General features: G+C 45.1%; 1 protein-coding gene across 1 annotated transcript in view; it reads right to left on the bottom strand.

Annotated features, from left to right (window-relative positions):
* Positions 1-223: 223 nt before the first annotated feature.
* Positions 224-25,421, bottom strand: part of LOC134658532 (F-actin-monooxygenase MICAL3) — a gene marked incomplete at its 5' end in the record, with an annotated part of 34,428 nt that continues 9,230 nt past the window's right edge. Inside the window, 13 exons of the mRNA XM_063514219.1 lie at positions 224-374; positions 3,017-3,098; positions 4,429-4,565; positions 8,128-8,294; positions 9,924-10,083; positions 11,220-11,375; positions 14,199-14,305; positions 15,195-15,350; positions 15,747-15,804; positions 16,458-16,633; positions 17,058-17,152; positions 23,214-23,373; positions 24,601-24,675. Of these exons, the coding sequence (XP_063370289.1) occupies positions 372-374; positions 3,017-3,098; positions 4,429-4,565; positions 8,128-8,294; positions 9,924-10,083; positions 11,220-11,375; positions 14,199-14,305; positions 15,195-15,350; positions 15,747-15,804; positions 16,458-16,633; positions 17,058-17,152; positions 23,214-23,373; positions 24,601-24,675 (1,532 nt within the window). The remainder of the gene's footprint in view (positions 375-3,016; positions 3,099-4,428; positions 4,566-8,127; positions 8,295-9,923; positions 10,084-11,219; positions 11,376-14,198; positions 14,306-15,194; positions 15,351-15,746; positions 15,805-16,457; positions 16,634-17,057; positions 17,153-23,213; positions 23,374-24,600; positions 24,676-25,421) is intronic.

A 25,421-nucleotide genomic window follows, 5' to 3' on the forward strand; every position in this document is an offset into this window, starting at 1 on the left:
TTTAGAACTAAATTGTCACTAAACGCTATATTTTTCATTGCAATTTACAAAAGGAGCATTCCATTAAAGGAAGGAAAGTAAGATTTACAGGAGTTTCTTTTTCAGTGAGAAATTGTCAAAAATGTGTCCAGAAAAATAATCAATCGCTTTAAACGCCGAAAAAAGTTCTAATACACAATATAAAATGTGTTTGTACGGGACAGCTCCAAAACCAACAAAAAGTACGTCTTTCTTATGAATGTGTAAAGAAAACGAGTCATCAGTTACATTATATTTTCTGCGATATTGGCAATACGAGACTTTACAACTTTAAAACAGGGTTAAAACGTAAGGCTTTGGCAATCGACGGCTCTCGCGATATCACTCCATGGTTACTGTTAACAAAAAAAAAATGAAATAAAACTATAGAAACTGTTTATATCGCGTTGACAACGAACGCTGTAAAGGGTGCTGTGGGCCTAGCACATGATTGACGAGACAGTATCTCGCGGCGAGATACACTACCCGTCCTTTTCTAACTATATTAATAAAAGAGGGACGGGTAATCTATCACGCCGCGAGATACTGTCGCGCCAATCGTGTGCTAGCACGGCTGGGTCTTGTTTTTAATGATGATTATGATGCATAAGTTATTATTCACTACAGTCGAGGTACTGCTCTGACAAGTTTATCCTCCTAAGGCCCAAGGCCCTAGGAGTATAGTACTTACCTATTCAGTTCGATGAAATTTAAATCATATTCAATTGGAACAGAGTTGCAATTGTTTTGTTTCGTCCAGTTTTCAAACAAAGCAAAATCAACTCTATCTATATTATATAAAGCCGCAACCCGACTGACTGATTGACATGATTGTTCTCCCAGAAGGAGCTCCGTGGGGTGTTTGACTTTGGTACTGTCGTATAGAGCTCGGTCTGATGACTTCCAGAAAAATCCGACTTTTGGTCTACCGCTCTCGGTCAGAAAAATGTTTGACGGCCCGGCCAAACGGTGAGACCTAGGTGGGGGGTGCTCGACCAAATGTCATAGAGGGATCCTGGCAGTTTTCGAAGCCGCCATTTTTTTTTTAAACGGGCCGACTTTTTTTTTTAATTTTTTCAAGTTTGTCCTAGCGCGCTGAAATTTTGCTTCCGGAAACTCGGGGTCCCCTAGATTCCTAAGAACAAAAAAAATTTTGAAAAATGTTTCAATTGTGGAAAATCTGGCCACTTTTATTTTGTATGGCAACTTTTAAACGGTGCCAGATAGGTGGGGGGTGCTCGACCAAATGTCATAGAGGGCCTCGCGGGAAATAAAACTCCATTTAAAAAAATTCAAAATGGCCGACTTTTTTTTTTTAATTTTTTCAAGTTGGTCCGAGCGTGCCGAGATTTGGCATGCCGAAAGACAGAGGTCTCTAGATTCCTACGAAAAAAAAATTTTTTGGAAAAAGCCCAAGATGGCGGGAAAAACGGCAATTTTTATTTTGTATGGCAGCTCTTAAACGGTGCGAGATGGGTGAGGGGTGCTCGACCAAATGTCATAGAGGGCCCCGAGACAAAACAAACTGCATTTAAAAAAATTCAAAATGGCCGACTTTTTTTTTTTAATTTTTTTCAAGTTGGTCCGAGCGCGCTGAGATTTGGCATGCGGTGAGCCTGGGGGCCTAAGATTACTATGTAAAAAAAACTTTTTTGAAAAAGTCCAAAACGGCGCGGACAGGGGCAAAAGTCAAATTTCTAAGTAGGTTAAGCGAGCCCGAAGGGCGAGCTTCAGGCTGGGAGGCCGAAGGCCGACCCCGCGGAGGGCCGTCAGGCCCGGAGCTTCACCCCGAATGTCCAAGCGTCACCCACCCCCAGTAATTTTGGGCGAGGCCGAAGGCCGAGCTGCGGGAATGACGCACAAAGCAAAATCCTATACAAAAAGTGTGTTAGCGAGCCCGAAGGGCGAGCTTCAGGCCGGGAGGCCGAAGGCCGACCCCGGCGGAGGGCCGAAGGCCCGGAGCCTTCACCCCGACTCCCAAGCGTGCAACCCCAAGTAATTTAAAGCGAGGCCGAAGGCCGAGCTGCGTGAATGCAGTGTTCCCAAGCGTTCTAACAAGTCAACTGTCTTGATAAGCGAGCCGGCGGGCCGAAGGCCCGGCGGCGAAGCGTCGAGCCTCGCGAAGGCCGAAGGCCGAGCTCCGCGTAGGGCCGAAGGCCCGAAGCGTCACACGAGAGGGGGAAGTTGGAGCTTAAACACGACACAATAGTAAAAGTGGCTTAGACAAGCGAAACGGCGGGCCGAAGGCCGAAGGCCGTAGGCCCGACGTGAGCTTGTCAAGACACTTTTACTATTGGGTCGTGTTTAAGCTCCAACTTCCCGCTTACGCTCCAAAGCAAAACCAACCCTCCCAAGTGATTTAAATAAGCGAAGCGGCGGGCCGAAGGCCCGACGCTGAGCTTCGAAACCCAGCGAAGGCCGAAGGCCGAGCTCCGCGTAGGGCCGAAGGCCCGGAGCATCCCTTACGAATCTCCAAGCACGCGAGGCCGAAGGCCGAGCTGCGGGAATGAAGTGCTCGCATGCGGACCTTTTCTTTCTAGCAAAAGTACGACTTTATTTCTTTTTCCCTTTGGAAAACGAAACTACAGCACAAACAACAATACCAACAACAACACAACAACAACAATACAACAAACAACACGCACACCGCGGGGCCCTCGGGCCCCGCGCACAGGGCAAAATCTAGTTTTCTGCACTATAGGTTCAGATTGCTGTGGCAAATTTTTGATTTTCTATTTGTTAGGAGGTTATAGCACAGACAAGACATCCTCTAGACTGAGCATAGTAACGCTACCCCCTCTGCCACTATATACGGTAGTTTTACTCCATCTTCGAGTCAAAGTGTCTTTGTGTGACGTCCGTGTTTGAACGGACCAATCACGGCACGGGACTCGCTCACCTCATCCCCCGCACCCCAGTATTTTTGGCAGCATCGGTTTCATGAAATAATTGCTCTAAACTCCGTCTAGAGGATTCCTAGTCTATGGGTTATACTTACCACAAATCTATTGACTCTAGGCGCGAACGTCTTCGTCACGCTAGACTGTTGCACCTGCAACGCTTCGAACTTCTCACGCAAGCTGAAACAAGGTAAATACATTCATTTTTAGGGTTCCGTACCCAAAGGGTAAAAACGGGACCCTATTACTAAGACTCCGCTGTATTTCTGTTGCCGCTATAACAACAAATACTAAAAACAGAATAAAATAAAGATTTAAGTGGGGCTCCCATACAACAAACGTGATTTTTAACCGAAGTTAAGCAACGTCGGGCGGGGTCAGTGACCGTTTTTTTGCTTGTTTTTTTTTTTGCTTGTTTTGCTCTATTTTTTGTTCATGGTGCGGAACCCTCCGTGCGCGAGTCCTACTCGCACTTGGCCGGTTTTTACGTTCATCGAAGGATGATAGAACTTTAATTCTTGTTTTACGGATAGCCTATGGGCTTTTATTTCCTAGCAAGTATTAAAATATTAGGCATAACCAGTCAACACCGCCCCGCTCTATGATGCCAAGGCCCGACTTACCACTCGGGTTCACTCTGGCCCCTCGGGTTTCCTTACCTCTTGGCGGTCTCGAGCCGCGACGCGCCATCTTCCCGCTCTATAACGAGCCCGACTTGCCACTCGGGTTCACTCGGGCCCCTCGGGTTTCCTTACCTCTTGGCGGTCTCGAGCCGCGACGCGCCATCTTCCCGCTCTATAACGAGCCCGACTTGCCACTCGTGTTCACTCGGGCCCCTCGGGTTTCCTTACCTCTTGGCGGTCTCGAGCCGCGACGCGCCATCTTCCCGCTCTATAACGAGCCTGACTTGCCACTCGAGTTCACTCGGGCTTCTCGGGTGTCCTTTCCTCTTGGCGGTCTCACGTAGTCGCCTTCCCGTTTTGCAAATGACTTGCCACTCAGGTTCACACTCGATCGTGCTTATGCTTACCTCTTAGCTGTCTCGAGCTGCGACTCACCGTCTTCCCGCTCTATAACGAGCCCGACTTGCCACTCGGGTTCACTCGGGCCCCTCGGGTTTCCTTACCTCTTGGCGGTCTCGAGCCGCGACGCGCCATCTTCCCGCTCTATAACGAGCCCGACTTGCCACTCGTGTTCACTCGGGCCCCTCGGGTTTCCTTACCTCTTGGCGGTCTCGAGCCGCGACGCGCCATCTTCCCGCTCTATAACGAGCCCGACTTGCCACTCGGGTTCACTCGGGCCCCTCGGGTTTCCTTACCTCTTGGCGGTCTCGAGCCGCGACGCGCCATCTTCCCGCTCTATAACGAGCCCGACTTGCCACTCGGGTTCACTCGGGCCCCTCGGGTTTCCTTACCTCTTGGCGGTCTCGAGCCGCGACGCGCCATCTTCCCGCTCTATAACGAGCCCGACTTGCCACTCGGGTTCACTCGGGCCCCTCGGGTTTCCTTACCTTTTAGCTGTCTCGAGTTGCGACTCCCCGTCGTCGTCGCGCTCTATGACGACTTGCCCGACTTGTCTCCCGGGTTCGGACTCGGACCAGTTCTCGAAGCGGTCGCGGAAGCTCTTGGTGCGGGCCAGTTGCTGGGCCTGGGGAAAATAACTTACTTATACTTGGTCAAGTCAATCAACAGACTATTACTTCTACACCACTCAACTCATCACTCAACTAAAACTAGGTACAGTCAGCAGCAGAAGTTGCTGAGCGGACGAGATGTTAAAAATTACCTTGACACGCTTTTATTATCTGAACACATTCAGTGCCGAAAACCCGACTATCGGGTATTTTATGATTTCGTTCCCAGGCCGGACGGCCCGATAGTCGGGATCGTGCTACTACAGCTTTATATAACGAAATTCTTGTGGCCTTGCGCGGATGTCTTGTTTGGCTGGGTGGCAATGAATGTGTTAACAATAAAGTCGCGCAAGATCATTTTGAACACCTCGCCCGCTTAGCAACCTCCGCTGCTGACTATATAATGTTTTCAACGTCACTGTGGCTATAGTTATAGTCTTCTATAATTAACGGTTTTGTTTTTACGTTTACGTCAGCAACGTTGTCATCAATATCATTTGGCAAACACCATTGCCAAATTTTTTAACGAGATGTCGGCATTGGTCCCATATTTTCTGAAAGTTGTTCAGTACGGACATATAAGGTCACTGTGTATGGCCAGTGATTACAATTTCACCCTGCCACAGAATAAATAATAGTACTATACTTCGTTTTTTTAGCATTAGAAAAAAGGTAAACAATCTTGATGTGTCTTTTAATTGAAAAACATGTTTTAAAACGAACTATAGGTGCGAAGATTCACTCTCTAACAAAACGCATCTATTGCGACAGATATGTCCGCTAGGTGGCGCAAGCGCGAGCAGGCGTCCGTTCCGTAGCGGTGCGCGGCAACTACTATGGCTAGACACCAAAATTGGTGTGGGCCGCATGTACTTGTAGGTACTTGTAGCGACGCGACGAAATCGCGGAGTGAGCCACGCCTGACCCTGTATTACACCATCGCCCACACTGTTAACTGTACATCGGTGAACCTTATGCCTTTTGTAATAAGGTCAGTTACGGCTCGGCCATGACGTTGAGCAACTTGCCACCAGCGATAACCATAGGTTGGAGCGAGACACAGCCCTTTCGTTTCCACCTATGGTTGTCGCTGCCGTCGTCGCAAGTCGCTCAATGTCGTGGCCGAGCCGTAAAGCTTTGGATTCCTCCGAAAGCGGTGCCGTCATATAGCGGCCGTCATATAGCGGCCGCAAAAAGACGGCCGTCTTTACGGTGACGACATGTGGAAAGTACCACGGCGTCATAACACACCGTCAGCCACCAAGGTCAAACGAAACATATCCAGGAGAGAAAATGAACGACCTTGATTTAGCTTTAATAATTTACTTTGAGGATGAAATATCATCAGAAGAGGAAAATAATCGTAGTGCGGAAGATCATTTATTCAAATCTCGTGCTACAGAAGGTTCATTTGAGATTTTAGTACAAAATGGCTTCACCGCTATCTAATAAACCGTTCACGAAACTATCGACACCGTCATGACGGCCGTCATGCAAATGGCGGCACCGCTTTTTGACGTTACGGTGTCAATCACCGCCCTCTAGGAAACCGCGCCATTTGGTTTACATAGACACCGTTCTAGTGACGTCATTCACCGCTATATTACGGCCGCTATATGACGGCACCGCTTTCGGAGGAAACCAAGGCTTAACTGTACATCGGTCGACCTTATTACAAAAGCAAAGATGTTGCGGATGCCGATTTTTTGACATCCGCGGACGCGGATGCGGATTTTTAAAGGCTCACATTCGCGGATGCGGATGCGGATGTCAAGATAGATACATAAAAAACGTCAAATATTACATTTTAATCATTTTTATTTCAAAAAACCGGCCAAGTGCGAGTCGGACTCGCGTTCCAAAGTTCCAAGGGTATCGTACATTAAGTCCCACTCACGCTTGACTGCTCATTTCTAATAGGTTTTTTTGGCTAATGACTAAATTACCTAGCAGTCCTCACTTACGCCGATGCTAAGACGTTCCTGTACCGACCGGTTCCACATCCGCATCCGCTTTAAACTCCGCATCGATTTTATGCGGACGCGGATGCAGACGCGGATGTTGAAAATAATGCGGAAGTTCCGCGGTTGCGGATATTCGTAACATCCCTGTACAAAAGGCATAAGGTCGACCGAGCCCTTAGGAGTTGTTTGTTGTAACCTGTTTGAGAGCCTCGTCTCTCTCTCGGGCCTCGGTGTAGAACCTCTGGCGCTCCTCCTCACTATCCTCATCTGAATACTCCTCATCTGAGCACTCCTCATCTGAGCACTCCTCATCTGAGCACTCCTCATCTGAGCACTCCTCATCTGAGCACTCCTCATCTGAGTACGCCTCATCTGAGTACTCCTCATCTGAGTATTCCTCGTCTGAGTACTCCTCGTCTGAGTACTCCTCATTATCCTCCTCATCTGCGTACTCCTCATTTGAGTACTCCTCACTATACTCCTCGTGTGTGTACTCCTCATCTGAGTACTCCTCACAATCCTCCTCATCTGAATACTCCTCATCCGTGTACTCCTCGGAGCTGTGGCCCTGGTGGGTCTCCTCGCCGGGCGGAGGGGGGGTGAAGCACTTGAGGGGTTTGGGGCCTGAGGAGTAATTGCTGCCTGTACGAACCTGTTTGAGAGCCTCGTCTCTCTCTCAGGCCTCGGTGTAGAACCTCTGGCGCTCCTCCTCATCTGAATACTCCTCATCCGTGTACTCCTCGGAGCTGTGTCCCTGGTGGGTCTCCTCGCCGGGGGGAGGGGGGGTGAAGCACTTGAGGGGTTTGGGGCCTGAGGAGTAATTGCTGCCTGTACGAACCTGTTTGAGAGCCTCGTCTCTCTCTCGGGCCTCGGTGTAGAACCTCTGGCGCTCCTCCTCACTATCCTCATCTGAATACTCCTCATCCGTGTACTCCTCGGAGCTGTGGCCCTGGTGGGTCTCCTCGCCGGGGGGAGGGGGGGTGAAGCACTTGAGGGGTTTGGGGCCTGAGGAGTAATTTCTGCCTGTACGAACCTGTTTGAGAGCCTCGTCTCTCTCTCGGGCCTCGGTGTAGAACCTCTGGCGCTCCTCACTATCCTCATCTGAATACTCCTCATCCGTGTACTCCTCGGAGCTGTGGCCCTGGTGGGTCTCCTCGCCGGGGGGAGGGGGGGTGAAGCACTTGAGGGGTTTGGGGCCTGAGGAGTAATTGCTGCCTGTACGAACCTGTTTGAGAGCCTCGTCTCTCTCGGGCCTCGGTGTAGAACCTCTGGCGCTCCTCCTCACTATCCTCATCTGAATACTCCTCATCCGTGTACTCCTCGGAGCTGTGGCCCTGGTGGGTCTCCTCGCCGGGGGGAGGGGGTTGAAGCACTTGAGGGGTTTGGGGCCTGAGGAGTAATTGCTGCCTGTACGAACCTGTTTGAGAGCCTCGTCTCTCTCTCGGGCCTCGGTGTAGAACCTCTGGCGCTCCTCCTCACTATCCTCATCTGAATACTCCTCATCCGTGTACTCCTCGGAGCTGTGGCCCTGGTGGGTCTCCTCGCCGGGGGGAGGGGGGGTGAATCACTTGAGGGGTTTGGGGCCTGAGGAGTAATTGCTGCCTGTACGAACCTGTTTGAGAGCCTCGTCTCTCTCTCGGGCCTCGGTGTAGAACCTCTGGCGCTCCTCCTCACTATCCTCATCTGAATACTCCTCATCCGTGTACTCCTCGGAGCTGTGGCCCTGGTGGGTCTCCTCGCCGGGCGGAGGGGGGGTGAAGCACTTGAGGGGTTTGGGGCCTGAGGGAAATAATGAAAGTTATTATATGGTCGGGCATATGTATACAAGGGTAAATTTATTTAATGATTGGTCATTTAACATATACACAAATTAGCCCCTGTTCTTGTAGGAAAATTCCTAATATCTATGGAATAAAAAACATTAAATTCCCCTACGCTCTCTGCCAATAAAATTTTATGCTCAGCTCTTTTCCAAAATGATCCCTTACATTATTTTGGAAAAGAGCTGAGCTGATACTCTTCAAACTGCTGGATAAATTTCAATCAAACACAGCTAAGAACAACCACCTTGATGCTCGGGCTGGCGCTGCTCCTCCAGCTGGCGGAACACGTTGATCATGCGCGAGGCGGTGTGTCTGGTGGCGGCCAGCCCCGTGTCGGGCGGGGCGTGCTACCACCCCTCGGTGCTCTCGGTGGTGACCCTGGCCTGGCCTCACCTTGATGCTCGGGCTGGCGCTGCTCCTCCAGCTGGCGGAACACGTTGATCATGCGCGAGGCGGTGTGTCTGGTGGCGGCCAGCCCCGTGTCGGGCGGGGCGTGCTACCACCCCTCGGTGCTCTCGGTGGTGACCCTGGCCTGGCCTCACCTTGATGCTCGGGCTGGCGCTGCTCCTCCAGCTGGCGGAACACGTTGATCATGCGCGAGGCGGTGTGTCTGGTGGCGGCCAGCCCCGTGTCGGGCGGGGCGTGCTACCACCCCTCGGTGCTCTCGGTGGTGACCCTGGCCTGGCCTCACCTTGATGCTCGGGCTGGCGCTGCTCCTCCAGCTGGCGGAACACGTTGATCATGCGCGAGGCGGTGTGTCTGGTGGCGGCCAGCCCCGTGTCGGGCGGGGCGTGCTACCACCCCTCGGTGCTCTCGGTGGTGACCCTGGCCTGGCCTCACCTTGATGCTCGGGCTGGCGCTGCTCCTCCAGCTGGCGGAACACGTTGATCATGCGCGAGGCGGTGTGTCTGGTGGCGGCCAGCCCCGTGTCGGGCGGGGCGTGCTACCACCCCTCGGTGCTCTCGGTGGTGACCCTGGCCTGGCCTCACCTTGATGCTCGGGCTGGCGCTGCTCCTCCAGCTGGCGGAACACGTTGATCATGCGCGAGGCGGTGTGTCTGGTGGCGGCCAGCCCCGTGTCGGGCGGGGCGTGCTACCACCCCTCGGTGCTCTCGGTGGTGACCCTGGCCTGGCCTCACCTTGATGCTCGGGCTGGCGCTGCTCCTCCAGCTGGCGGAACACGTTGATCATGCGCGAGGCGGTGTGTCTGGTGGCGGCCAGCCCCGTGTCGGGCGGGGCGTGCTACCACCCCTCGGTGCTCTCGGTGGTGACCCTGGCCTGGCCTCACCTTGATGCTCGGGCTGGCGCTGCTCCTCCAGCTGGCGGAACACGTTGATCATGCGCGAGGCGGTGTGTCTGGTGGCGGCCAGCCCCGTGTCGGGCGGGGCGTGCTACCACCCCTCGGTGCTCTCGGTGGTGACCCTGGCCTGGCCTCACCTTGATGCTCGGGCTGGCGCTGCTCCTCCAGCTGGCGGAACACGTTGATCATGCGCGAGGCGGTGTGTCTGGTGGCGGCCAGCCCCGTGTCGGGCGGGGCGTGCTACCACCCCTCGGTGCTCTCGGTGGTGACCCTGGCCTGGCCTCACCTTGATGCTCGGGCTGGCGCTGCTCCTCCAGCTGGCGGAACACGTTGATCATGCGCGAGGCGGTGTGTCTGGTGGCGGCCAGCCCCGTGTCGGGCGCCGCTTGCTCGCTGCGCACCACGCTGGGCTCGTGGTACACCTCGGGTGACGGGGACTTGGCGCGCTGGGGACAAATGGGGATATATCAGCTGCAGCGATATCATGGTCGCGTTTTTATCACCTGTCATGTCATCACTAACACTTACATACTTGTTAGAACGTGACAGTGCGGTGACAAATGATAAGGAGCCGGCCGTCTTAGCCCTTCTGAAATAGGTAGTTGTGACAAAAGAGTGTCAAAGCCCAGTGGCCGCGGTTAGAATTGAGATACGAACCGGCGTTTTCAGGTTTCAGGATCAACACCATTTACTTTGCTTTTTAGGGTTCCGTACCTCAAAAGGAAAAACGGAATCCTTATAGGATCACTCGTGCGTCTGTCTGTCCGACCACCCCCCCCTCCCCCTTTATCTCCAAAACTACTTGGTCTAAAATATTGAACAAAATACACAAAAGATAGAAAACCTATTAGAAATGAGCAGTCAAGCGTGAGTCGGACTTAATTACTTAGTTTTTGATCCGACCGATCCGACTGATTGGCTAATGTACGGAACCCTTGGAACGCGATTCCGACTCGCACTTGATCAGTTTTTTTTTTTAACTTTCTTTTTATTTTTACCTGCGTCTGCCTGGGTGGGGGGAACGCGATTCCGACTCGCAATTGACCAGTTTTTTTTTCTTTTATTTTTACCTGCGTCTGCCTGGGTGGGGGGAACGCGATTCCGACTCGCAATTTACCAGTTTTTTTTTTCTTTTTTTTTTACCTGCGTCTGCCTGGGTGGGGGGAACGCGATTCCGACTCGCAATTGACCAGTTTTTTTTCTTTTATTTTTACCTGCGTCTGCCTGGGTGGGGGGAACGCGATTCCGACTCGCAATTGACCAGTTTTTTTTTTCTTTTTTTTTTACCTGCGTCTGCCTGGGTGGGGGGAACGCGATTCCGACTCGCAATTGACCAGTTTTTTTTTCTTTTATTTTTACCTGCGTCTGCCTGGGTGGGGGGAACGCGATTCCGACTCGCAATTGACCAGTTTTTTTTTCTTTTATTTTTACCTGCGTCTGCCTGGGTGGGGGGAACGCGATTCCGACTCGCAATTGACCAGTTTTTTTTTAACTTTCTTTTTATTTTTACCTGCGTCTGCCTGGGTGGGGGGAACGCGATTCCGACTCGCAATTTACCAGTTTTTTTTTCTTTTTTTTTTACCTGCGTCTGCCTGGGTGGGGTCATGCGAAACTCCTTTCGGGTCTGCTCCGGCTTGTAGGTCTCGAAGAACTTGAACCGGTCTGTGATGTCGGCGGTCTGGATGTGGACCTCTTCCACCTTGTCTGCGGCGCGGACTACGTCCTTGGGTATGAAGGGCTGGGGAAATATGTTACAGTTAAAATAACAATTTTTTTCTACTCCAGCACTTAAATGTGTCAATTAAATGACTGACAGTGATATCTAAAGCAATGTCATTTGAATGATTTGTCTGCTTACAACATGATACAACTGCTTTATTTTTTTTAAAGATACAAGTTCCGATCATCTTGATTAAAAGAGGTATGTTTTCATTTACAATAATAACTCTTTTTTTTTTAAATAATAACTCAATTTTTTTTAAATAATAACTCTTTTTTTTAATAATAACTTTTTTTTTTTTTTTTGCTGCAGCTGTCATAGAAAAAGTAATGTATGCAACAGCTCATAATTGGTTCTTAAAATTCTCGGGTCTTTTTTTACAAAACTCGACTACGTCTCGTTTTGGAACTTCGACCCTTGAATTTTAAGAACCCTTATTATATCACTGTTGCATAAACTACTATAAAATATGTATTTAATAATTATCTCACAGATAAATACCATACTTCAAATACCTACATAATTCAAATATATTCAATTGTTTTGACATGTTTTTCTTTGTACATGACGATCCTTATTGGGAGGCATAATTAATCTTAATCTTATTATTTTTATTTTTAAATTTATAATGTAATTTTTGACGATCATGATGAGAAGATAAACATAATTTTGACGAATGTAGCAAATTTATAGTGTAATTTTCATCTTGAAATAAATAAATCTAAATCTAAATCTAATAAATACTAGCATAAATCAATAAATTTGCTTATAATCTATGTATTTAACGTATCCTCGTTTTCAGACCGTCATCGGCATGTTCCCACCATTTGAAATAAAACTTTATGTTTTTAAATTTAACCACAAAAAATATATATTTCTTACGTTAGCGATCGTGTATTTCAAGACATTATGACGTTATTGTATTAATCTTACACCATATATGAATTAAAATTGTAAAGTTGCTTCGCTACTGTCACATGGACGTAAGGTGAATAATGTATTCACTATTCATTATTTTTTATAATACAATAGTTCTTGGAGTAACGAAACGGCCAAGCCACATATTTTGACTAAGGTGTAGAGTTTGTGAAGTTAGGGCTTGTAGAGTTAGAAGCTTGGCTCTACAAGAGATCTGATAACTTTTTGTCAGTGCGAGCCTTATGGTTTCGTCTTGGCAATATTTTACATGAAAATGTTTTTGGTGGGATTTCACTTCTTTTTGTAAGTTGCTTCCATCCCCTAATTTAAAGGGTTGCGCGTGTGATTTAAGGTACTATTAAAAATCCTGAAATACGTACCTCGGGGCATCTTTTATACAATCTGCTTTTTACTGATTCCCCATACTAACATCAACCCTCTTTTTCCTCTAACGCCCTTTTCCACCCGCTTTTCACCCTTACGGGGTGATTTTGGGGTTGAAAACTATTCTATGCCATTCTCCATTACAAAAACTATCTACATACCAAATTTCAACTAAATCGGTTCAGCAGTTATTGATTTCCCATACAAAATTCCACCCCCTTTCCCCCCCCCCCCCCCTTAGGGGCAAAACATTTCAAATTTTTGAATTATTTTGTTGTTTGTGTACTAATACCATCTTACATACCAAATTTCAGCTTCCTAGGACTTCAGGAAGTACCCTAGAGGTTTTGATGATCAACAGTGAGTAAGTCAGTGACGAAATTGGGGTTTTTTAGATATGAATAAAATCTTAAGTATAAGAGCTATGCAATTGAATTTTTTTATGTTTAATAAGTCCACTATTGACATCATATCCCGAGAATTTTGTTTATCTGGTATAATTCAAACCCAAGTTATGAGGGTTCAAAAAAACGACGAAGCGCTTCGAGAAAAGGTAGGTAGTGCCCTTGCGCTTCGCTTTGCTCGTCTTGGCGGGGGCACTACCGTGCCCCCAGATAAACAAAGTGCGGCCCGCGTCAACTTCGTTAACTACTATGTGGCCCTTGGCTGCTAAAAGGTTGCCGACCGCTGATCTATAGGGTGGTACCATAGACTAGGAATCCTCTAGACTGAGTTTAGAGCAATTATTTCATGAAACCGATGCTGCCAAAAATACGGGGGTGCGGGGGGACGAAGTGACCGAATCCCGTGCCGTGATTGGTCCGTTCAAAGACACGGACCAATCACGGCACGGGATTGACTCGAAGATGGAGTAAAACTACCGTATAAGTGGCAGAGGGGGTTGCGTTACTATTATAGAGAAAAAAATACATAGAGTGCTCACTCCATACATCAGTTTTAGTACCAAAAAGACTATTAGCATCGAGTAGCGGAACTATCAGTACTGCTACTTGACAATAGATGTCGCCACCGACCGAAAAGTCTTATGCTGTTGAGATAAGACTTTCCGTTCGGTGCTACATTTATTGTCAAGTAGCAGTACTGATAGTTCCGCTACTCGATGCTAGATGTAGACACTGAAATTAATAGTCCGAACTGATGTATGGAGTGAGCACTCTATGCATTTTTTTCTCTATGGTTACTATGCTCAGTAAGTAAGTAAGTAAGTGTTTTATTTGTAAATATAGGTAGAATTACAGTGGTGGTCAGTTTATAATATGTACAGTTTCACTATATTTTGCCAAACGGCGTACAAAAACATTGGACTTAATACTAGCAACTAAACTATCATGCTCACCGAGTACGAGTAATAATCTAATCCTACTTACAGCTATGATAATTAATGAATATCAGGTACATAGATCATGAGAATTGTAGATGTCAAAATATAGATTTCCATCACTATTTATGTGTGTAGGACGTCATCACTAGTCTAGAGGATGTCTTGTCTGTGGGTGGTACCATGTATGAGACACTTACAATCTCCTTCCTCCTGGGCACTTCTTGCGGCGGCGGCGATGTCGGCGTCAAGTTCTTGGCATTCGCGTCCAGCTCCAGGAATATGGAACGGGACTTCTTGCCGATGCCTGTTCACAAACACACATACATTGTGTAAAGAAAAAAAAAAAAAAAAAAAACATACAACCGAATTGATAACCTCCTTTGAGATTTGGAAGTCGGTTAATAAAGATAAGATACCACGAACGCTGTAAAGGGTTCGAAACGTCGGGATGTAGTATAAACTCAATATATATAAGCGCGTTTTCCCAGGAATAGGACCTAGCTAGATCGATTTTTCGCCCCCTATAGCAAATTTCATCGGAATAGTTAGAGCCGTTTCCGAGATCCCCGAAATATATGTATAAATAAATGAATAAATATACAAGAATTGCTCGTTTAAAGTTATTAAATTAGATAGATACGCGTTATAATGCGTTTTGATAGTTTTATTTCACGAGGAACTATCGCGGTAACCGAACACAATATTAAAATAAAGATAGCTTATTTTTCAAATAGGTAGAGCCTATTAAAAATATTCAAGTCGAAAATGCTCGAGTCTCGACATGTTTCACTCCGTACCGAGTAGTATCATCAGGAGCTTGCGTTGCCGGCGATGACACTCCTCGGTATGGAGTGAAACATGAGCGTTTTGCGACTTAAATTACTTGAGTGACCCGTTTTTAATATATTTCATATGTCTGTGTCTCACGGAAGTTTTGTTATTAAAATAGGTAGTCTGTGCGGAACCACCAACCATTAAAGTCTACGAGTAGAAAAATGTAGTTATTTACGATACAAGTGCGAAAAATGGGAAATTCGCAACGAGTGACGAATTACCTATTCGCACGCGTATCGTACAACGTTTTACAGAACATAATATAGCCCTTTAAATTTTCAACGTAGTAGTTACGTAATGTGCTCATTATAGCACCGGTGTCGTAATATAGCACCAGATGTACTGTAAGAAATGTTTACCTTCGTTAAAGAGCGCCTGGTCATCAATCTCCCGGTTCCTCGGGGGCTGGTTCTCGTCATTGAACACCTCGCCGTTCTCGAAGCGCTGTTTGATCGCTCGGGACTTCTCCGAGTCCAACTCTAGCTCGCGAGCGATCTTATCCGCCGATGTTACACCTTGGAATAGTAAATACGTTATTGAGAAACGTCTTCACAATATAATTTTAGAAAAAAATGTATTAAGATATGACTGGGGCCCGTTTGTCAAAAGCTTGTAACTTGTAATACAAGTGGAAGTTCGTTTCTAACACAAATTGTCATAAAGTGACATCCGCTTGTATTAAAAGTTACAAGCTTTTGAGAAACGGGCCCCTGGGCGTGCTTTTGTTACTAGACCAAAGAAAAAAAACTTGAAATGTTTGTCAAATTTAAAATATGTACCTTCATAATTAATCAGTCAGTTGTATTGCTTAGAAAGGGATAAATATGGTAGAAGCTTATTCAGTTTTATAAAAAATGCTACAATGATGGATTTCATAAAAAAAAATACAGTAAATAAACTGGGAAAGTTACCTTGTTCGCTCTGCATGACGGATTGTTCGTACATCTCTTTGATTTTAGCCTGCTTGCCCTGGAAAAGATAAATCGTCGTAAATACACTTAATTAAGTAAACCTTTCTGTTAAGTTGTAATTAAAAATCTTCTTAGAGTCAGGTGAGTACATAATATGACACATACACATCAGGAAAAAAGGACCTAGGTTACAGCCCTGAGGCACACCTTCGTTAACTACAGCTTCTATATATTTATTCCAACACTATAGATATATGTCCTGTTGCTGAGATACAATGATATAAGACTTATTGCTTAATTTCTTACACAGTACTAAATATTCGCATTCAGTGTAATGTTGATATCTCTACATAGTGTTATATGTATCAAACACAGTCAAAAGCTTTAGATAAGTAAAGGGTTCGAAACGATAATTATCAGTGATAGTTATCTTGATAATGATCGTGGTTTTTATGCCTGATAATTATCGATTTGATAATAACCTAAAAAAAACCTAAAATAGTATAAAAAACGCCCTAATAATTATTTTTTACTATCAAAGACTTCAAAGAAAATAAATATAGCACCACGATACCTACGATAATCATCCGATATTTATCGGATGATTAAAGCGATAATTATCAAAGATAATTATCTGGATAATTTCGAACCCCGGGTAAGTCATAAGGAACAATTTAAAAAATATGTTTTAGAAAGTTGTCAATTTCTCACCATAAAAAGCCTGCTGCGGATATTCTGTATCTCCTGTTTCCTCTCGCGCGTGCGCTCTGAGCTGTTGTGCTGTCCCGTTTCAAACTTGCCGACTATCTCGCTCATGTTGCAGAAGGAGACGGGCTGCTCGCGGCCGTTAGCGGCCTTGTACGAGTTCTTGAGGATTGAGTCTTCGTCTGTAAGAAAATTAAAAAATTATAATAAGACAAATAAACTAGTGGCGAGACCTATCCCTCTTTTATTTACATATTTTTGATAAACACACAAATATTAAATTGTACAACGGGACTTAATCGCGTATCTAAGTTTTAAGATTTACCTCCGACGTTTCGAGGACGGCGTTGTCCCCGTGGTCTCGGAGAAGACAACCTAGGGAGGTAAATCTTAAAACTTAGATACGCGATTAAGTCCCGTTGTACAATTTAATAATTTGTAAAAACCGTGAGAGTTTAAATCAGTTTAACACACAAATACTCTTACCGGGATTCGAACCCAGAACTTCCAGCTTTGCAGGCAACGTCACTACCAAGTAGGTTAGGAGCATGGAGCGTACATTTGGCGGCCGAGGCGCGAGAGGCCGTTAAACAGGTCGACACCTACCATCCTCATCTTCGGGTTCGCTGGAGCTGGCCTCCACCGGAATACCGTTCAGGTACTCGTCGGACACGCCCACATCCATGCCCTTAGCTTTGAACCTAAAAAAAGAAAAAAAAACATTACCAATTTGTATACAGTAACATTACTTTTAATTTGTGATTAGTAGAGGATTTTAATCGCTACATTGTATAAATCAAAGTCGCTTCCCGCTGTCTGTCTTTCTGTCTGTATGTATGCTTAGATCTTTAAAACTACGCAGCGGACTTTTTTTTAATAGATAGAGTGATTCAAGAGGAAGGTTTATGTATAATTTGTTAACCCGTGCGAAGCCGGGGCGGGTCGGTAGTCCATAATAATATGATTTTATACCGATAATAGAAATTTCAAGTGTTAAAATATAAACTTAATGATTGTTAAGATAAGGTAAAATCGTATTGTATAAAATCATTTGTCAATCGTAATGTAAATATATACATTTTAACCCTTTATAGGGCACACTTATGGCGTTATTCATAAACGGCTGCTAACTTAATCAGTTGATGATCGTCGTTTGTCGTGAGAGGGACAAACGACGATCATCAGCTGATTAACTTAGCAGACGTTTAATGATCGAATAACGCCGTAATTTAAATTACTACTGACGCTGATATCTAGTACACACACACACTAATTTTGATAGCAGAAAAAAGAAATACACAAAATTTGTAAGTAGTCAAACAAACTGACGCCTTTAAAATATATCACAAATCACTTTAAAAAAAAAACCAAAAATAACCTTTTTTCCCACACGTCTAACACCATGGCTAGATATAATTAAAAAAAAACTTCTCGCAACGTCCAACCGTTGTAACACGAAACGATATATGACAAGAGATCTAACTACTATCCTACACAACGTATAATAGCGACCAAAAAATGATAATTTAATGCTTGGAAATAAGGTTGAAAATTGAATAATTTATTTTCAAACACCGCAAGTGTAATATTGTGGTGAATCTTCTGAAAAAAGTCTCCAGTACCACAAGAGAATTTTTCTAATGAGTTATTTTATAAAAGCTTCTTCCATGAACCAATATTTTTGTGCCAAGTGAATAGAAAATTTTAATATTGAATATGATCATCATAAACAACCAAATTTCATACTGTTTCTGAATCCCTCACTAGGCTCATGATCCTATTTTTCCCTTATATCAATTAAATGACACACGTCATCGCTACATAGTACATATAAAACAAAGCAGCTTCCCGCTGTCTGCCTGTATGTATGCTTAGATCTTTAAAACTACACAACGGATTTTGATGCGGTTTTTTTACAGCTAGAGTGATTCAAGAGGAAGGTTTATGTATAATTTGTTAACCCGTGCGAAGCCAGGGCGGGACGCTAGTTATTTATAAGCGTTTGTCATCACTCTTTCATTTTGTTTGCACTGAAAAGAAACTATAGGATTTTCACTTCTTATAAAAATATATATTTATGAAAAAGAGAAATAGCATATAACTGCATAGCTCAAGGTCAGCGCGCAATGTACAGCGTACACCGCGTAACGGTCGCTATGCGTTCGCGCAGCGTTCCACGTTCAAAAATAGAACGTTCGAAATGTACGCGCTGACGCAAGTGCGGGTGCAAGGTGCGAACGGATTTGATGCTTGGTTTTAGGGTTGGTTCATTTACATAGGTACAAAATGAAAAATATAAAAATCTCATCATAAGAAAGCGTTACTTAATATGCTTAAAATAAGTGTTTTTTGTGACAAAAAGGTTGACTAAATCTGAAATATGGTTAAATTTTCAAAAAAATCAGCTTATTTTAGGACTACTCAGTAACTAATTAAATTAATAATAGCATCATCATGTCATCCTCTTATAAAAAGGGAAACAGAATTCAGTATATTTATTTGCTTCCAAATTCAGATTATTTTACAGAAATTAACATTACTCTTTATCTCATAAATCTTGATTTTGTCTTAGTTGCTTTTCAGATTGCTTAAATATAGCGTAAATTTTAGCTAGTTAGTTTGTCACGATTACAGAAAAAGCTGGTGATAAAAAATAATGGTGTAGGTATCTACTTAAATTCAAATTTTCGTCGCCATTTTAAAGATCATGAAATGACAAAACAATATACCATTTTCATAATCCAACTAGTCCCGATTTCACTGTCAAGATCATTCAAGCGAACTACGCACACGTGTAAGCCCCAATACTAGACCCCCACAATCGATTTTCAACTTTACCCATCTAAACATAAGGTCGATTATGTGAAGTTCGTGAAGATGTATAAAAAAGGGTACTTAAGCGATGTAGTAATAGGAGAGCGATGAAAGTTGTGGGTGTTTTCTTTGAAGATTACTGACAAGAATATTATTGTTTCGCGGTCAAGTGATCCTGGGGCGTCACTGGTATTTAAGACGAAACAGGAGCTGAGATTTAAATATTTTAGGTAAAAATACCCGTCTCGCTAACGGAAGCGGCTCCTAAAACTAGTGCGATAAGGGCAAGGCAAAATCCTGCGTAAAAATCTGAAAAATCGAGGTTTCGTACTCGACTGTTTCCTCCTCCAAAACTTAACCAATCGTTACCAAATCTGGAAACCTAAATGATTATGTAATTATCTGTGTCGGATCGTTTTGCTTTTTTGGCTAATTGATATCAATTTTGAATACCACGCCTCTCATTGCGGCATAGTCAATTAGGCCAAATTGGCCATTTTTGAAGGGCTCTAGCGCCTTAAAAAACAAAGATATCAAAAAAACCGGCCAAGTGCAAGTCGGACTCGCGCACGGAGGGTTCCGCACCATCAACAAAAAATAGAGCAAAACAAGCAAAAAAACGGTCACCCATCCAAGTACTGACCCCGCCCGACGTTGCTTAACTTCGGTCAAAAATCACGTTTGTTGTATGGGAGTCCCACTTAAATCTTTATTTAATTCTGTTTTTAGTATTTGTTGTTATAGCGGCAACAGAAATACATCATCTGTGAAAATTTCAACTGTCTAGCTATCACGGTTCGTGAGATACAGCCTGGTGACAGACGGACGGATGGACGGACGGACAGATGGACGAACGGACGGACGGACGGACAGATGGACGGACGGACGGACGGACGGACGGACGGACGGACAGCGACAGCGGAGTCTTAGTAATAGGGTCCCGTTTTTACCCTTTGGGTACGGAACCCTAAAAATCATTGCTGTAGCTTCAAAACCCACGGAGGAAACAGTCGAGTACGTTTGTATGGAGAAATGACCACTCCTGCCTTGCCTCTTCTTACCTCTCCTCTCTTCTTATAGTTTGTAGCTTTCTAATAGACCCCGAGGGCTAATCCTATGTCTATTGTTAAGAAAAACCGCTCGTGCCACGTGCCACAACCACCTGCATAAAAAATCGGTACTTCGGTTACCGAGTGCCGGCGAGTCGAACGCTACAGAACCAGTCTAAAATGTGTCATCGAGATGCGTAACAAAGGCGCGTTATCGGAGAGCGCACCTACACTGGTTTTTTGAGCGTTGGACTAGCCCGCGCTCAGGTGCCAAATATAATAATTAGGACCCTTTTTTGCAGGTAAGTAGCACGTGCGGTTTTACTGAACAATAGACAATAGGATAAGCCTTCGGGGTCTACTAGAAAGCTACAAACTATACCTCTTCTCCTTGCCTCTTAATACCACATTACGGCTAAAAGAAGCGCGATGGTTTTACCAGTCAATGAGTGCATGTGGCTGGGCGGTATGTTTATGTCGTAACGTCGACGGTACTGACTGAAGATTGCTGGTCACTTCAAAATGAGATTAACTCAGGACCGGGACAAATAGCGTACTACAGTTCGTTTTTTTTAGCATTAGAAAGAACTTGCAAGAAGGTAAGCGATCTTGACATGTCTTTTAATTGAAAAACACTTTTTAAAAATCAAAAACTATTACTTATGAAAGCAGAAGAATATAAATGATCGTATTAGATTCATAATTGTTACATATTTGCCGTAACTTATTTTTAATAGTACATTATTGTCGAGGTTCGGAAGTAGCTACTTGCAGGCTGAGGATTCGTTTTAAACGGACGACCTTGGGAGTCCGTTTAATTGAATCCGAAGCCAGCAAGTAGCCTTCCAGCCGAGTCATATATAGTGCTTTTCTCAAAAATGGTGCAAGAAATAGAAATATTTTACAGAACTTACAGAAGCAACGTTCTAATTTTCACAGAAAAAAATACAACCATTAAAAAAATTTGCTTGCCGCCTTTAAAAAAAAAGAAGTGTATTTTTCTGCTTAAAATACGCCAACCTATTTGAGACACCTAAATAGTCGCGGTACCAACATTAAGCCTGTAACAGACTATCGCACCGCACCGCGACCTTGGAGCGTCGCACCCATAAGTGAGAGCGAGAAAGAGATATCTGTTTCACCCATAAGTGAGAGGGAGAAAGAGATATCTGTTTCTCGCTCTCACTTATGGGTGCGACGCTCCAAGGTCGCGGTGCGGTGCGATAGTCTGTTATAGGCTTTATAATAATAAGTGTTGATCATCTGTTTGGCTGTTTAAGGGACCTATGCCTTCATTTGATATGGCCATTTAAAGTTTTAAAAAGTTTGGAACTCGTTAAATAATGGAATTTGTATGCGACATTGCAGTCCCGAAATCGAGACTGCAATGTTTTTAACTTTTTAATTTTTTGAATGACCATAAACTACGCACTTCGCGACCTATTTTTTAACCGGCAACGTCGACTTTGCCGTCCATTTTTGAGAAAAATGTGTTTTTCAATTAAAAGAAACATCAAGATTGTTTACCTTATTTCTAATGCTAAAAAAACGAACTATAGAAGAGAGTCCGATAAAGGGTTGATGATGATGATGATGAAACTTACTTGGCAAGCTTGGACACTAGTGCGGTGATCTTTTCACGCGGTACCGTACGTTCTAAAGGCGCGGTCTACTGCGGTCTACTCCGGTCTACTCACTTGACCAGCTTGGACAGCAGTGCGGTGCTCTTCTCTCTGGGATCCATCGGTTCTCTGGGCGCGGTCTACTGCGGTCTACTCCGGTATATTCACTCGGTAAGCTTGGACAGCAGTGCGGTGCTCTTCTCTCTCGGAGCCCTCGGGTCTCTGGGCGCGGTCTACTCCGGTCTACTCACTTGGCCAGCTTGGACAGCAGTGCGGTGCTCTTCTCTCTCGGAGCCCTCGGGTCTCTGGGCGCGGTCTACTCCGGTCTACTCACTTGGCCAGCTTGGACAGCAGTGCGGTGCTCTTCTCTCTCGGAGCCCTCGGGTCTCTGGGCGCGGTCTACTCCGGTCTACTCACTTGGCCAGCTTGGACAGCAGTGCGGTGCTCTTCTCTCTCGGAGCCCTCGGGTCTCTGGGCGCGGTCTACTCCGGTCTACTCACTTGGCCAGCTTGGACAGCAGTGCGGTGCTCTTCTCTCTCGGAGCCCTCGGGTCTCTGGGCGCGGTCTACTCCGGTCTACTCACTTGGCCAGCTTGGACAGCAGTGCGGTGCTCTTCTCTCTCGGAGCCCTCGGGTCTCTGGGCGCGGTCTACTCCGGTCTACTCACTTGGCCAGCTTGGACAGCAGTGCGGTGCTCTTCTCTCTCGGAGCCCTCGGGTCTCTGGGCGCGGTCTACTCCGGTCTACTCACTTGGCCAGCTTGGACAGCAGTGCGGTGCTCTTCTCTCTCGGAGCCCTCGGGTCTCTGGGCGCGGTCTACTCCGGTCTACTCACTTGGCCAGCTTGGACAGCAGTGCGGTGCTCTTCTCTCTCGGAGCCCTCGGGTCTCTGGGCGCGGTCTACTCCGGTCTACTCACTTGGCCAGCTTGGACAGCAGTGCGGTGCTCTTCTCTCTCGGAGCCCTCGGGTCTCTGGGCGCGGTCTACTCCGGTCTACTCACTTGGCCAGCTTGGACAGCAGTGCGGTGCTCTTCTCTCTCGGAGCCCTCGGTTCTCTGGGCGCGGTCTACTCCGGTCTACTCACTTGGCCAGCTTGGACAGCAGGGCGGTGCTCTTCTCCCACTTCTCCCTGAGTTCTCTGGGCGCGGTCTACTACGGTCTACTCCGGTCTACTCACTTGGCCAGCTTGGACAGCAGGGCGGTGCTCTTCTCCCACTTCTCCCTGAGTTCTCTGGGCGCGGTCTACTGTGGTCTACTGCGGTCTACTCCGGTCTACTCACTTGGCCAGCTTGGACAGCAGTGCGGTGCTCTTTTCTCTCGGAGCCCTCGGTTCTCTGGGCGCTGGGTCCTCAGCCACGTTCTTTTTTTCGAAGACCTCGAAGCGAGACTTCACGTCGAGCTGCGAGAGCTCCTCCAGACCGAGGTCTGGCTTGTCTGATGCTGGGGATAAAAAAAATAGGGTTAGGTCATGGTGATGATGATGATGATGATCCTTCCGGCCGATTTCGGCCATGGCGACCACTTGAGGAGTGTCTTTTCAAAAGGGTTTATTTTTTTCTTAGCGGTACTTCTAGAGAGAACCTTGCTCAAGAAAACTTAAGGTCCAATTTAGAAATAGATTCACAGAAAAAATAAACCCTTTTGAAAAGACACTCCTCACTTCGACTCCTCTCTCCTAGGGTTAGGTATTCACGGCGTTACCCATAAACGTCTGATAAGTTAATCAGCTGATGATCATCGTTTGTCCCTCTCTATGGCAGTCGACAGATAGGGATAAACGACGATCATCAACTGATTAAGTTAGCAGCCGTTTATGGATAACGCCATAATTATTTTAAAAAATAAAGGCGTTGCAGGGTCATAGACGAAGTTTAATAACTTTAATTGTATTATGTGACCACATATGTAGATAAGATAAGTTATTGGAAAAAAAATATTTTTGGTACAAACTCTTATCATCAGATCAGCTCAATGTCATCATAATATTGCATAGTCATCCGATTTATTATACATATGAATGCAATATTTCAGCTCAATCTGAAATCGGGAAGTCGGTCAAATTTAGCTTCCAAGATTTGATCCAAACTAACTAACATACATACATACTAAGAGGGCAAGTTAAATAAAAGCTTGTAAAATAGAAGAATGACGTCACGATCAAATCCGTACATGAAAAATAGTTATTTACGATACAAGTGCGGAAAAGAGGAAATTCGGAACGAGTGGCGATATATTAAAACGACACGAGTTGCGAATTACCTATTCGCACGTGTATCGTACAACGTTTTAAAGTATCATTCAATAGAACTTGCTAACTATGTAAACAAACCGCCATACTAAAATTGACACAGAATGTCAATTTACTAGTAACTTTTGTTTACATAGTTAGCAAGTTCTATTGAATGACACTTTACAGTACATATGGCACTTTAAACTTTTGACATACGCACGGAAAGTGCTCTTTCCCGCACTAGTGCGGGAAACTAGCACCATATGTACTGTAAAACAAAATTTACTTACGATTATTAAAGACACTGAATTATTTTCAACCAATAATTGAATCAGTTATGAAAATATTCTTCATTTGTTCCTGCTTGCAAATGCATTACATGTGAGGATATAAAAAGGAAAAAATATATAATCGTAAAATAATATGAAAGAAATTACCTCTAGCGACATCAGGGGGTAGCTCGATGGGGTTGCTTTCGCAAATAATCATTTGGTGTTTCTTAGGAGGCGCCGCTGAAAAAAATATACAAATTTTAAACAAGATAGTTATGGATATCAGACTGTATACGCGGTTTCGCCCGCGGCACAGAATAAATAATAGTACTAGGTACAGAAGATTCACTCTAAAACCATGGTATAATAATATACTCCGCCTGGTACTCTCTTCCGAGATTCGCGAATGACCTAACTGTCACTTGCCTACGTCATCATGCTGTTTACAGGTTCTCAAACTTTAAAATGTGGGAGAATTTTAACCAACGGTGAAAATTATTTTAACGGCATTAATTTTAAGTTATTCATGTAGAAACATAGTAAAATAAAACAAATCTATACTGCACTTTTCACTCCTACTCTTACAGTTCCGAATAGAGTAGCCAACCATTTTCGTAACAAAACATTAATTACCAAGCTTACGACGTGAAAAGTTTGGAAAACACTGCGACTGCTGACACTGAGCGAGAAGGAAATAACAATTAACACGCGTTCGACAAGGATGACGGTCAAGGACAAAATGGCGGATTGTCAAATGTGACAGCGCTATCCTGTGTTGCCAGTAGTAGTAAACAGAATTACCCGAACGTCTGAAATTTCTTTCGTGAATCGGAAGATATTGCTAACGAATAATTAAAAATGACGTGTTATTGTAAAATTGAAGATAAAATACATATAAATGAAAATTATAAAATTATAAAGAAATATTTTAACTTATTAACCATAGATATAATGTACCCATGTAACATGTTATGTTGAAATAAAGT

This window comes from Cydia amplana, chromosome 22 (assembly GCF_948474715.1).
Source record: "Cydia amplana chromosome 22, ilCydAmpl1.1, whole genome shotgun sequence".
NCBI classification, from domain to species: domain Eukaryota; kingdom Metazoa; phylum Arthropoda; class Insecta; order Lepidoptera; family Tortricidae; genus Cydia; species Cydia amplana.